This window comes from Mustela lutreola, chromosome 10 (assembly GCF_030435805.1).
Source record: "Mustela lutreola isolate mMusLut2 chromosome 10, mMusLut2.pri, whole genome shotgun sequence".
Taxonomy (NCBI): domain Eukaryota; kingdom Metazoa; phylum Chordata; class Mammalia; order Carnivora; family Mustelidae; genus Mustela; species Mustela lutreola.
Genome location: NC_081299.1, coordinates 13,647,065 through 13,661,421, shown reverse-complemented (window position 1 = coordinate 13,661,421; position 14,357 = coordinate 13,647,065). Strand labels below are relative to the sequence as shown.

At 55.1% G+C, this 14,357-nt stretch overlaps 1 protein-coding gene across 3 annotated transcripts in view; it reads left to right on the top strand.

Annotated features, from left to right (window-relative positions):
* Positions 1 to 14,357, top strand: part of CAPZB (capping actin protein of muscle Z-line subunit beta) — a 127,264-nt gene that overhangs the window by 77,352 nt on the left and 35,555 nt on the right. For all 3 annotated transcript variants that reach the window (XM_059137893.1, XM_059137891.1, XM_059137892.1), the window contains exon 3: positions 10,723 to 10,844. In XM_059137893.1, coding sequence (XP_058993876.1) covers positions 10,723 to 10,844 — 122 coding nt within the window. The remainder of the gene's footprint in view (positions 1 to 10,722; positions 10,845 to 14,357) is intronic.

Sequence of the window (14,357 nt, the reverse complement as noted above, 5' to 3'; positions counted from 1 at the left end):
ATCCCCATTTCGTTTTAGACCCAGCTCTGACTTCAGGCCAACAGTGCGTCCCTACAATGTGTTATGTTAATTTATTTATTCCGACATGGGAAGCTCTGGGTTGCGAGGGTCACTAGTCCAGGAGCTACTGAACACGAAGTGAAAGGCAACACTGCCGTCGGGAGCCTGATGCCCAGAGCCTCTGCTGACGAACCCAAACTTGTATTCTCTCCTGAAAACCCAAACTGATATTTTTGCATTCGCACCGAAGTTGGAGTTCCTTGGATGTACCTGTGCTCTCCACGTGGGACATTCTCTCTTGATTCACTTCTTTTTCTTTTTTTTAAAAACGTCTTTGTGGACGTTTTTACACATCGTGTAACACTCACCCTTTGAAGGAGTGCGTTTCAGTGGTTTTTAGCATGTTCAGAGTTGTGCAGCTGTCTGTACCCTGGGCCATGCTCCCGTGACCTGGGGGGCACCCCATCTGCACCTCGGTCCCACAGGCTTCACCGTGATTTGGCACCACACTCGGGCTTCACCTTCTATAACTCAGCTCTGTGTTAGCTCCTCACATGTCTTGCCTGGACCCCCAGCTCTTTCTCTCCTGGGGGGCTCTAGGCCCTCCTCTTCGTCTCCATGGCACATAGTATGTGGGTGCATTGTTTGTGCTCTCTCTCCTCCTGGACTTGGAGCTCCTGGAGGGTAGGAACTGTATATAACTCCCCGTACAGTTCGGTGGGTCTTACCTCTTAAGAGCCAAAGTGGAGAGGAGCTCTTGGTCCTGAAGACCCCCGCCAAGGAAGACACCATCGGTGGCTCCAAAGCAGAGCTGACTTCTCCCCAGGAGAAAGAATTACAGATTTTATATTTTTTATTCCATGGTAGTCATTTTCTTTGGATGACTCAGTGAAATTAAAACAAAACCTGATGAGACCTCCATCCAGTGGAAGGAATCCAGTGGGAAACGTCGTGGCCAGCCAGCCAAAATGGTTTTATGCTAAGAGAAGGGGAAAAACGCCCTGACTTGTGCATATGCCTCCCAGAACGTGGCCCATCCGTGCCGGCCTCCAGCCCCGCTCAGGCACACACACACGCAAACAAAACAGCACGAACAGTTCCACTCGGAAGGAACCAGCGGCCTCACTGGAACTTTGGTGGACTGTTAGGGCTGTTGATAAGTTTGTGATCCTGAGCGTTTGGGGGAGAATGTGTGGTGGAAAGAGCCAGAATGGTGGTCTGTGACTCAGTGGCTCTGAGCCTCTGCTGCTGCTTCACAGGGTCATCGGCCTCCTGGGGTGGGGAACAGCGGCGGGTGGCTCCTCCCGGGGGCGGGGGTGCTGTACAGGGCCTGGCTCGTGGGGCGGGCGGGGGGGGGGCGCTCGGCAGGTTGGGGTGGACTTGCTTTTTGGTTCACCTGCCGCACACACTCTGGAGACCTGTCCCTTGGCCAGGACACACAGATGACTCTCCAGCTGTTTGTCCCCGATTGGCATCGGAGCCCCTTCCTACGTCTCACCAGTGCGGCCCATCTCGCAGCTCCCTTCTCGTTCAGGGAGCACATGCCCTTTGTCAGGGTTCCGCAGCAGAATCTCATTTCCTGGAGGCTTTGAGACGTGTATTTTCCAAAGCCTGAGGCCTGGCCCCAACCTGAATGCCCAGGGACGAGGGAGCAGGCTGATCCTTCGTTTGCCTTCCGCTGGGACACCTTGCTGCCTTTCCCTCAGGCGGCCGTGAGGAGGGAGGTTCACGGGGACCCAGTCACGCAAAACCCCCCCTTTGCCGGGCACTTGCTCTCTGCCACTGTCCAGCTGGTGATTCTTTTGGCGGAGATGTTTTCGCGCCGCGCTCGCTCTCCAGGCCGAGGGCTCAGGGTCTTTCCCAGGATCACAGGAGGGCCACCGCGTCCTGAGGGGCCACCGTGATGGGCAAGTGAGCACACGTGCAGGGAGCTCAGAGGGGTGCCTGGTGCGCGGTGAGCCTTCGGAGAACGACTGCCGCTGCCAGGGTCCCAGCCGATGCAGCCAGAAATGAGGCTGGAGGTCCCTTGTCCCGCCCCTGAAATCACAGGGCCTTCGTGAAAAGATTGTATTCTGAACAGGTTGTTTAATGTAGTTTTCACCTGGTCATTTCCCCCGAAAGATCTGAAGTGATTTGAAAGAACGCAGCCAATGCAGTGATCCCTTAGCAGTGAAGAGGTCCCGCAGGACAGCCATGGCTCTGTGTCCGTGCTAGCCTGTGGGGGCCGGCACCAGCCCCATGGTCTCTGCACGGTGGTTGCCCATTCCCCCAGGGCTGAGAACTTGAGTCTCCGTCTAACTGGGGGGCTGCAGTGCCATCCCCAGTCCTCACCATCCCTCTTGGGCATGCTCACCCTCAGCCCCAGCCGGCCAGCCCCCGGTCCCACCTCCAGGGAGCCTGCTTCCCCCGGAGTCCGACTCGGACTTCCGAAGATCAGAACTCTGCACGAGGGACCATGTCGGCAGCGCTGGGAGCCCCACCAGTTCTGGGCTCCACCCCTGTCTGGAGGAGAAGGACCCTTGCAAGGCCCGCTACAAGGCCTTGTGGCCTGGAAGAGCATAGGCTGGGGATCCATCTCCTCTCTGAGGCTTGGCTACCTGGAGGCGGCAGGGGTCATTAGGCCCCCCGGGGGAAGAGCAGCAGCCTGGGTCGGGATGGACCGTGTAGGATGTGGGGCCCAGGCTGCAGGCACTTCACACCGAGGCTACTGAGACTTCTATCTGGTGACTTTGTGGCCTCCGGCTTCGTGAAGGTGTTTGTGTATTGTGCTCTGTTCCTCAGGGACAGGGCCTTAATTAAGAGGAGCAGGCGGGTTAGAAGGACCCTGACTTCTCTTGACTTCCCTCCACCAGGGGAGGAGACGTGCCCCCGGCCAGGGAACAGTTAATTTAATTAGGCTCCAAGTGCTGGTTCATCCTCTTCAGGGAAGCGTAGGGTTACATGCGGACAACAGGAGCCTTGTGTGCCTGCCTGTGGTTGACTCACAGATAGCGATTTTAATTTTTCCTTTCAATTTGCCTTCTCTTTGTTTTGCCCCTTCCTGACCCTTGCTTTAGAAAACTTCTGGCCTCTTATTCCAGGCTGTGAGCTTCTAGAAGGCAGAGCTTTGGAGGCTGGAGCATGAATGGCTGAAACCCAGCCCAGGAAATTCGCCCTTATTATTTATCTGTGGGGTGGTTTGGGGCACCTGCCTGAGGAAAGGAAGCTGGCAGGGACTTGTTTCTTGAGAAAGTTCTTTGTTGTTTGTGGCATGTGAAAAATTTGTTTCTAAGTAGAATAAAATATTTGTTGATCAAAAATGATTTCCTGGGTGGGCGCCTGGGTGGCTCAGTGGGTTAAGGCCTCTGCCTTCGGCTCGGGTCATGATCCCAGGGTCCTGGGATCGAGCCCCGCATCGGGGGGCTCTGCTCAGCAGGGAGCCTGCTTCCCCCTCTCTCTCTGCCTGCCTCTCTGCCTACTTGTGATCTCTGTCTGTCAAATAAATTAAAAAAAAAAAAAAAAGATTTCCTGGTGTTTGCCCTGCTAGGCAGCTTCATTTAGGCCCTGAGGACTGTGCCACTAGCGACCAGTTGTGTGTGCCTGTTGTGAGCAGGCGCTTGGTCTGCTGCACCAGCCTCCTGGCCCTGAGGTGCACCTGGGTCATTGCGTTGTCATGTTTCCCAAATAGGGAAATTGCTGCTTCCATTCACACGTCCTTCGAATGCTATTCTCGTTAATCCCGCAGCTTAACAATTTACAGATATCTAACGAAGGATACAGTCAGTGCTTTCATTTGAAGAATAGCATTCTTAGAGTCAAGGGCTAGCTTAATTGGAAGAGGGCTGGATCTGAAAGGTGCGGGCGGGACGGCGCCCCCACCTGTGTGTGTGTGTGTGTGGTTGGGAGTGGAGGACTGAAGTACACAGTGCCTGTCTCTCCTCTTGCTTGGCGCTGGGCTGCAGGCACAGGGTCCCTGCTGAGGTCCAGGCGTGGCTGGAGGGCTCTGGGTGGGCAGAGGGCCCCACAGCACAGAACCATTGCTGGTTCTGTGCCCTGTCGGTGTCCAGTGGCCGGAGCATGCTTTCGGCTGTGTGTGCCTGCCTTGCCCGCCACTGTCCTTGGCCCCTAGCATCTCCCTGGCGTGGGTACCTGGCATGCACCGAGCAAAATGAATCTCTTGGAGGCGGGTACCGTCACGGCATTTCCGAGGTTAAGGAAGGGTACACTCAGCCAGGAAGTGGCAAACCAGGGATTTGAACTCGTGTTTGATTTCAAGGTTGGTGTTTTCCAGAATGCCACACACTAGATTGTTTCTTACACCAGAATGTGTGTCGCTACAAACGCCCTCTCTGGTCTTACATTTCATTTTTATGTTTGTTTATTTTCATTAAGGAAAAAAGGGGAAAGTTTGTAGGCTTAGAAAAAATAAAACCAACCCACCTGTAAGCAGAGACCTCTGCTGGCCGCCGGGAGCTCCTATGTCCTGACACTCAGCCACCAGGGAGCCCGCGCTTCCAGCGCTGGGAAGGGGGTGCGGGGCCGGCAAGGCCTCCCCCAGCCGCGATTTCACCAGCGTCACTCGGCCAAGTGTGCGACCCAGCGAGCAGGGTCTGGTTTTGATTCTTATCTCTCTGGTGGTGGGCTCCCAGCCAGCGGGCAGATCAAACGACGAAATGTGTGCATTTGGCCATTTTTTTTTTTTTTTAAGAAATCGAGGCACAAGGGTGCACTTCTTAAGGATAGGGGTGCCGTGGATTGGATTATCCGTGCAGTTGAACTGGTCTGGCTTTTGTGCTTTTTTAAGGGGCTCATCTCAAGTTTCTTTTTCTGGTTGAACAGTTGTTTTCAACATTAATAACTAATGGAGAAGGAGAAGAGGCAAAGTAGAACCATGTGGCGGCACAGGCACGAACCTCGCTTGCGGCCGGAAGCTTCTGATTTGTATCTCTTTTCATGTGATCTGCTGTTGGGTTAGACAGTAGAAAAAGCCTTCAGTTTGGGGCAGCAGCAAGAGTGGATATGATTTTTTTCATAACCGAACTGTTCTGTATCTCGCATGTCCTGTCTCAGCTCTCTCGCAAGTAGTTCTGTGACTTCGGGCACGTTCTTTCTCCAAGGCCCAGCTTACCCTTCTTTAAAATAAGGGTTCTCGGGGCTCCTGGGTGGCTCAGTGGTTAAGCGGCTGCCTTTGGCCCACGTCAGGATTCCAGAGTGCTAGGATCGAGCCCTGCATCAGGCTCCCGGCTCAGTGGGAAATCTGCTTCTCCCTCTGCCCCTGGCCCTGCTTGTGCTCTCGCGTGCGCGCGCTCGCTTTCTCTCTCTCTCTCTCTCAAATGATAAAATGTTCAAAAAGTAAAAAAAAATAAGGATTCTCTAACTGTTCGACATCAAGGGGTATTTTGAAGATTAAAGGAGGTGTTACAGGGAGAGGCTGTGGTACGGTGCCTGGCATGCACTCCCAGGGGCGGGCTGTGGCGTCCTGCTCATCCTTGTGCTCATTATTATTAGAGGATCACCCGTGGCTGGGGCTCAGGACATCCCTCCTGGGGTTTTTCCCTCCCTGTCCCAGTTCACTTTGTTCCCCTTGCGCTCCCCGCCTCCCTCTCCCCGCCCCCCCCCCCCGCCCCCACCACACACCAGGGAGCCAGGTGGTGGTGTAGGGGGCATGGCGCTCCCTGCTCCCTGGGGTGTGGCCTCAGGGGAGTTCCGGGCAGTGGAGAAATGAACCCGTGGAGCCCTGAACCCCACTCCACCAGGATGGTGCTCGGGCCAGTGAAGTGTTGTTTACAGTTCCAAGTCACTTAGAATTAAGTTCAAGTTCCCCCAACAGCCTGGACTGATCTGACAGCTTTGGTGTTACCCGAACATTCCTCACAAAGGCTGTTAAGCGGTTCACATGGGCAGTTTGGACAGAAACCATCCGGCCCTCGGGTGTCGGCACCAACCACATGTTCTCACTCCGAGGCAGCGGAGCCGATGACACGAGCTCCCCGCGGTGAACTTTGTTTGGACCCGTCCTTTCATTTAAATTGCCCTGCAAACTCCTGATCCTGGAGACTTCATGGGATTTCTTCCACTGTCCTAAGCACTTGACAGGACTGAGTGGGGGGTAGCCTTGGGGCTTGAGTCTGGAGAGTGCTGGTAACTAATGGACGGCAGAGATAAACGGCCTTTCTTCGGAGTTTACGGTAGGACCTCCAAGCAGTCAGCAGACCCGCTGGAGCCCCCACCACCCCCTGCGTGTCGCTGGGCTGGGTCGAGGGACGGGGCTCTGCCTCTCTAGGCTCAGAGTCAGCACTCAGACTCCAAGAACAGTGAGTAGCCAGGGAGGAGGAAAGTGATAGCTGATGGCAGGATTAGAACGGCCCTCCCCAAAGCGTTTGGGCTTCCGTTGACATCTGCGTTACTACAGGAATTCCAAAGAATATGGCATCTTGGTCAAGAAGTCAGAGTTTGGGCTGGGTTCTGAAGGGTCCTCGATTTGAGAGAAGAATGGGTTTGGGTTGCCGGATTTAGCAAATGAAAACATACGGCACGTAGTTCAGAGTCGCCGTGTGTCTGAAGTTAAAGTTGAACTGCCCAGTGGTGTATTTTCTCCCGCAAACCTTTAAGGGAGGATATTTTTAGGCAGAAGAACACATGTGCTTACTGGCATGTGCAGAGAGCTGCAAACAGGGCAGGATGGGGGTGGGAGGCTGCGGGGGGCGGTGGGGGGGGATGGTATGGGAGTAAGGTTGGCGGGTGGCGTGCCAGATCGTGACTGACGCACGCTCGGGCAGCTGCTCTGGTACAAATCTGGGCACGCCGTGTCATCTCCACTTCTCGGTCCCCGTGACGACAGCAAGAGGATTCTTCCAGAACACTTGATCTCTGATCAAAGACACAGGACTGCTGGAAGGGAGTGGCATACAAAAATATGGTCCAACTTGAAAGTTGATCCAAAAGCCAAAAATTGTACTTGCTTGGGTGAAGAACCGGCCGGCCGTAGCATGTCGCAGATGCTCCTCACAGAAGGACACGTCCCCCCGCGCCCCAGGAGTTCCCCGTGGTTGTCTGTGCGCTGCTGTAATTTTGTGGTGACAGTGCAGATGCTTGTTCTTCTGGGGTTGGTTAGTACCTGGCCGTGGACGTTGAACGCCCAGTCACAGATCTTCAGGGGTGGTGGGATGGGGGAGCTCAGAAGCTCACGCGGATGCTCTCCTCGGGCCTGCTGCTGTTGCCCCAAACCGGGCAGCAGTGGGGTGGAGGTCAGCTTTGCCCAGACCTCGTGGGATCGAGAAGTTTCGTGACCGAACAGGAAAGGTAGGCTGGGGAGGGAGCAGGAGCGGCCGCTGGGGACACCCGGCACTGCAGACCCACCCGCTGCACCCCTGCCTTAGCTCTGTACTTTGAAGACCTTGAGTTACAGTGTGGGAGGAGTGGAGTCTCATCCGGTGCTTTACCCTGACCTTGAAAGTTACCCTGATCTGCTTGGACGGCGGGGAGGGCTGGATCCCATTTTCTAGACCAGTGGCTGCCACATTTTTTTATTTCACAGGCCAGAAACTTTCTTCTTCTTTTTTTTTTTAAGGCGGGGTGGGGGGGAGTGGAGAAAGAAAACAAAAGAAGAATAGGGCATGGGGTCGCCAGCTTTTAAAACAGAAATCAAAACCTCTCATTTCATAACATTAAAGGCATCTTAATACCCTGCCCCCAAAAAGGTATTCTCCAAATAAAGGATGAATACATTTAACTGTATGAAGGATTTTATATCATTTTGTTTATAATCTTTCTTTACCTGCGGTATTTTCACAGAGCAGTGACGTCCATGTCACAGACCAACAGCAGTCGGTCTCCAGCGACGCTCACTCACTGTGTTGGGCACGCGAGCCACCAGCGCGGAGGCTGGAGCCCAGTCGCTCAGTTCCCAGTCTCGCCACCGTTGCTGTGCTGCCCGGGTAGTGATAAAAGCACAGGGCATGAGTTACAATGCCAGCTCTCTCGTCTTAGGGCTTCTGCACTACGTCACAATGCATACATGAGAAACCACAAGTGAAGTTGGTCGCTGGTATCCTTCTAAGTTCAGTTTTTGACGACCAGTTCTTCTGATAAATGTCCTTACTGTACACCAGCTCACAGACTTGAAAACAAAGCAGACTGGTGTTTGGGAGGCTCGGTCCCGGGCCCGGACGCGGCGCACTCTGTGTGGCGCGCTCCCTGGAACGTGGGCCCCAGCGATGCTGCCAGGCCCCGCCCCCGCCTCCAGCAAAATCTCCGTTCTGGGGAAGGGGATGTGAGATAGCAAATAAATTTAAAACCCTCTTCAGTCCATATAAGTGCCAGGAAGAAATTATTGAAATACTTCTAATTCGTGGGTTAACCTTTTGGGCAGTGGTGCGGGCTAGCCTGCTTTGTACCAAATCCCATTAGCTCACAAGCTTTCCTGGGTCAGGCGGTGGAGCTGCAGAGTAGCAGGACGGACAGCTGGGCCTAAGCAGAGCATTTCAGAACTGGATTCTAAAAGGTCCATTTGTATCCAAGGCCTGGAGCGGTGTGTTGAACTCAGATGGGACCCAGACTGATGTTGCCATCGGAGAATCACAGACAGCGCATGACACGGAGTACAGAGGAGGGAGAGTGGGCCCCTCGGTGTCTGTTACTAGCTTGTGTGTATATCCCCCCCACCCCGCCCCCACCACACCCTGGGCTAGGCGCCGAACTGAACGCCGGATGCGTGGTCTCATTTGATTGCCCCAAATCACAGATAGGGAAATTAAGCCGATAGTGCCAGGGCCCCAGCTGGTTAGAGCAGGGTTCTAGGCAGGAGTCAGGGCCCAGCAGGTAAGCTAAGGCAGCAGCCCAAGAGAACAAATGGTGCTTCCGGAGAGGGCTGGTCTGGCGGGCTGGCATTGAGGGGCTGGGGCCATTTCACTGGGGCCTGCGCAGGAAAGCAGGCCTGCTTCCAAATCCCAGCCGCCCTGGGCCTGGAGCTGTTTGAGTCCTCTTCTTGGCCGGGACTTTCTTCCAGGCTCTGTGGCCATCAGTTGCTGAGTGGGGAGAGTCTTTGCCGCCACAGTGTGCCTTCGGCAGTCACTATCCTTCCTCTTCATGACTGTGTTAAATCAGAGTTTGAGTGTCTACTGCTTGCTTCTTGTGTGGGCCTGGGGCAGCTCAATAACTCTGGGCCTCCGCTGTCTGCGGTCTGCAAAATGGGCATAATACACGCGCACTTCACACAGTGAGAGTGAACTCTGGCCCAGCTTAATGCATGGTACACAGCAGACACTTGGAAAATGGTGGTGGGGGTGTGGGGGTTGACGTGCTCATCACCAAAACTCACTTTGAAATCGCCCTGTTTGGGGGCGCCCGGCTGGCTCCGTCAGTGGTGCACGCAGTTCTTGATGCTGGGTAGGTTCGAGCCCCATGTTTGCTGTAGAGATGATTTAAAAATAAAATTTCAAAAGGAAAAAATAGCCGTGTGTGTGTGTGTGTGTGTTCAAGGCGAGGAGATGCAGGCGGGCATCGCAGGTTGTGTGCGGGATTTAGTGGGTGCACATTCCTTGCAGGGCTGGAGTACCCGCACCCGCCCGTGTAGAGGGAACCGGTTGTCTCATGGAGGCCAGAGCTCAGGTGAGCCAAGGTCTCCATCCTCCAGTCATGTTGGTTGGGTCCTGGCGAGCTGTTCTGAAGTATCTTGGGGCTCAGCAGAGGGTCCTGGGGAAGCCCACAGACACCAGGTGGTCTAGGACGTGGCTGTCCCCTGCCCTGCCTTTCTGGAACTGCTGTAGCAGTCCGCCGCCTGCTGCCAGGCTCTTCTGGGTATCTTTGCCGTATGATCTAACTTTTCCATTCGGAAGGGCTGTTGGTGCAGTTGGCAGCCACTGGCCTGGTAAACGATATGGTGGGGCCTCCATAAACCTGGGGCCGTGAAACGAGTAAGTCAGCACGTTGAAAATACAGCATGGAAGTGACTCAAGCCCAGCGGAATCCGTTTCTGAAAGTGCTGCCGTCCCTTCCTGGAATATTTTGGTGGAAATGGATGTTTGAATTGGGAGGAAGAGGCCGGCAGCCCGGTTACTGGTGGAGCCCTGGGTCCCGTTGGGCAGGATTTGCCCTGGGAGTCAGCCCTGCCTGGCCCAGGCCCCGGGGCCACCCTCCTCCTCGGTGACGTGGCTCCACGTGGGTCCACCTGAGACAAGCCAGCCGGAGCTCGGCGCGGGGCCAGGCCAGTGTGCAGCTCCCTTTGAGGCAGGTAGGGGCAACTGTGCGAGCCGGCCTGGTAGTGCTTGGCCAGGGGCCTGGAAAGTGTTGGAAACTCCACCCAGCATGGGAGCCCTTGGGAGTTCTTGAGCACGGACGGGTTATTCTCCGAGTTCTTTGGATTCCTGGTATTTCATATGTTTACCTTCTTCTCAGGACTTGAGCTTGCACTTTGCCCACCAGAGACCAATACCAGGCACAAACACTCTTAACCGTACCAGACCACCCTGGCGACCAGGTAATTAGAGCTGCACGCAGGTTTGGAAGGCAGGCTGTGTTGGGAATCCTGCTCCACTGTAATTCAAGAACAGATTTCTTTATGGAAGGACACAGTTGGTGTCAGACACATGTGGAAAAGAACAGAACAGGCCCATGACTCTGGCAGAGGACCAGGGGCCAGATGTTCAATGTGCTGACCGTGATGTGGTCACAGTTGCCATTAGCCAACCTGGGTTGGACGTGTTGTTCTAACCCCGGTTCTGCCTTTTCCTTTCTTTCCGCCAGGTCCCCAGTCTGTGCGAAGATCTCCTGTCTTCTGTTGACCAGCCCCTGAAAATCGCCAGAGACAAGGTGGTGGGAAAGGATTACCTTTTGTGTGACTACAACAGAGATGGGGACTCCTACAGGTGAGCACCCATCAGCCCTCGCCTCTCTGGCTTTCTGCCCTTCCTCCCGTCCGTCCTTCCATCCAGTCAACCTCTGTCTGTGGAGGGCCTCCTGTCAACATTGGAGACTCAGCAAGGAACAGAGGGCCCCAGCCCTGGCAGAGCTTCTGGACTGACAGGAGAAGGCCCTTGTCATGGCACAGAAGTTGCACGAAGTCGTGTTGAGGTCACGAGGTACAGGATGTACCCGGTGTGGGGATCTGGAGCACGAGGATGACCTGTGTGGGCGAGGGATGTCGAATGAAGCTTTGTCCAACAAATACGGGACTCCTTTCTCTTCCTGTCGCCGTGCCGAGGGCTGTAGATGACAAGGCTGCCATTTGTCCCCACACTGGGCGGTCCCTGCGCTAGACCAGGACATGCTCCTCGCGGCTGCTGGCCATGTGTTTTGTTTGAGGCCTCCAGGGCCAGGCTTGTTTGGAACTGGAGGAGAGCATGGAAGAGGCTGGGGAAACTCCTGGAAAGTTTGCTGAAGGAGGTGGTGTGCGAACTAGGTGTTTAAGGGTGTCTAGGCATTCTTCCTGTTAAAAAAGATCAGGAATCCTTAAACCCTCCAGCATTTCTGTGATGGATGGTTGAGGTCAGTGCCTTGGAGAATGGCAGAGGAATGCAGTCTGCTTTAGGTTTCTAATTTAGAGGCCATAGAACCCAGGCTGGGTCTTAAAGGTCCAGCTTAACGTTCTTCTGGGGGAGCAGGCAGAGTCAGCTGATGTCAGCTCCAAACCAGCACTTCCCCCTCCCTGAGGCATTGAGGCCTTTGACAAGTTCCTTGTTGTTTCTGGTCTTTGGCTTCCTCCCGTATCATCCGGAAACGAGAGCATTTGTTCCTCCAGCAGAACGTGCGGTACCCTCTGTCAGCCTGTACCGTGTATGCGGGCTCTAGTCTCAGTCCCTCTTCTGTGGAGCTGCAATCCCAGTGAGGAGGCCAGCTCGCCAGCAAAAGCGGAAGTGGTAGAGCATGGGGAAAGTGAGTCAGGAAAATAAAAAAGGAAAAGGGGAAGGAGAGGCGGGGTGGGAAGTCAGGGAGGCGCCCCTGTTAGCGGGACGCTTGAAACGGACTGGAAGATGAGGAAGTCAGGCCATGCGCGGTATGGGAGGAGAGCCTCCAGGTGTAAAGTCCCGGTTGGGCTAGAGCTTGGCAGGAAGGCTGGAGCAGGAGGTGAGGCCAGAGGGCGCAGCACAGAGTCACCAGGGTTACGAGAGTTGATAGACTCCACGTGCCGAAGGGCACAGAGCTTGGTGTGAATTACAGAGATTTTAGTAGTGCTGACTTCTCGGAGAGACCAGACAGATGTTTTGTGATCGTGTCCCCGTGCCAGCTTCAAATGGAAGTTAGATCAAGAGTAGATTGAGGCCTAGTGCAGACCAGAGACCGAGGGGCGATGGCGAGCCTTCATCGGACTTGAGGTCTGTTCTGAGAGCAGTGCCGGCGGCAGGCGCCCGTGGATGGGGGGAACGGTGGGGGGTGACTGCAAGGCTTCTGGCCTGAGCAGCTAGAACGGAGGGCCCTCTGTGGGTTGAGGTGAGGAAGACTCTGTGAGGAGCTGGTCTGGGGACATTGTAAACCTGAGATGTCCAGTGGGCTGCGGAGAGCCCCAAGCTCCAGGAGCGGGGGCAGGATGAGGTGGACGCGTGGCTCCCCCACCTGTCCCAGAGGTGCTGAGGCAGCCCTGGGCTAGATCGGGTTCCCCCGGAAGGGCCAGTCACTGTGGGTCGTGGGCATAGCGCCAGGTCCAGTCCCCGCTAGACAGAAGTCTGGTGGCCCTAAGTGGTCTGACAGACCAGACGACATAGCAATGAGGGACAGCTGGCCCGTCCAGCCCTGGGGTTCAGAGGCAGCTTCCCAGGGGGGCGATCGTTGATCTGAGTCTTGCTCCCCCAATGTCATCACTGTATTTCTGGCTTGCTTGTTCTGAAAACTCCAGCTCGCTGTGGACGGCAGCTGTCCCCAGCAGCCCGTGGACGTCTGCAGTCATTTCCAGAGCCGGCGTCCACGCCTCACCAGGCTTCCCAGGACTCGGTGCCTGCAGCCCTGCGGGTTGCCCCACCGACTGACTCCCGCATTCCTGGGGCCCCGCCAAGGGGTCTGGGGGAACCTCAGTCTAAGAGGGGTCCCAGGTGTCAGGGCACAGGACTGTTCTTTCCTTTTTCTCTTTTCAGTCTAAAACTTCAAGGTCTTCTGATTCTCTCCACACACTTCCATCCTAACTGTGCTTGATCGTTTGCTTAAATAAGATCCGTATGGCGTGACCATTGCCAGCAGCACTGTTTGAAACCTGTTAGCTCAAACAAAAAGCATTCTCTGAGGGAAATGAAAGGCCTGACTTTTGAAATCTTAACCGTTCCTGTCCATCTGTCTTTTTTCAAACAGCCTCCATTTAAGCTCTTAAATGTGTTCCGAGTGCCCCTTCCACTAAGAATATTCTGGGTAATGTTATGATTTTTTCCCCCAGCTACAATTACCCCGGCTCCAGGACTAACGGCTTCAAATGCTGTCGTCTGTGAGCCGGGAGAAATGTGAGTTACAGGCTTCTTCAAAATTCCAGGCCCCCGGTCTACAGAAGAGAGATGGGCTCTTGTGTCTAATCAGGTCTCCTCTAAATGAAAGCCAGTTGGAGAGGGTCTTCTAGGCCCTCAGGAAGGCGAAGGCTGTGTAGCCGGGGGAACGAAGGTCAGACCTGGGGGTGTGGCGAGAAGTCCTGAACGGGGCACATGGGGGAGGGAGGCCTCTGGCAAGTGCAGGTCCCAAGCCTAGTGTACGAATCCGTAGTGTGGGGGACCGCACCCTGCCGCTGATTTGTCTCGGGTTTGTTGTTGTTGTTAAGTGCTTCGGTGTCCCTCAGAAAAATCAGGCTCCTTCTCTGCTGGTTCGGAGGACCCTTGGCACAGTCCCCTTGGGTCCCCGTTCCCACCTGCGCTGTGAGGCTTTGGCCCATCACCGCTGCTCACTGCCCAGGAGCTCTCCGGTTGGCACTGGGGGGGCGGAGGGGGAGGACAGCACAGGCGCCTTCCCCACGCACCCTCACAGCCTAGGGAGCGGGTGGGCTGCCGCGGCTGTCACATTCCATGTTCATATGCGAGAGTTGGGGCTGGCGGGGCTTCTGGGGGGGGTGGGGGGGACGGTGCGAGGGCATCTTCCTGCTTTTAACAGCTTTCTCTAATGAGCGCGTTGTGAAGCGCCAGGCTCTGTTGTGCGGAGCGAGCACTGGCCATCAGGACAGGAAAGACTGGCCCTCTGAGAAACTCCGCTCCAGGATCGGTTGTCTGCATCCATTCGGATACAGTAGAGTTAAAAATATAGCTCCTTGGCTGCGCTAGACACATCCCAGTTATTCAGTGGCCTTCTGAAGCTCGTGACTGCCATTTTGGACCGGCTGATATAGAACATTTCTGTCCTGGAGGAAAGTTCTCCAAGGCAGCACAGTTTAGGGGGTTGCTGGAAGATGGGTTCTAACAAGAAGAGACACGTCAGGC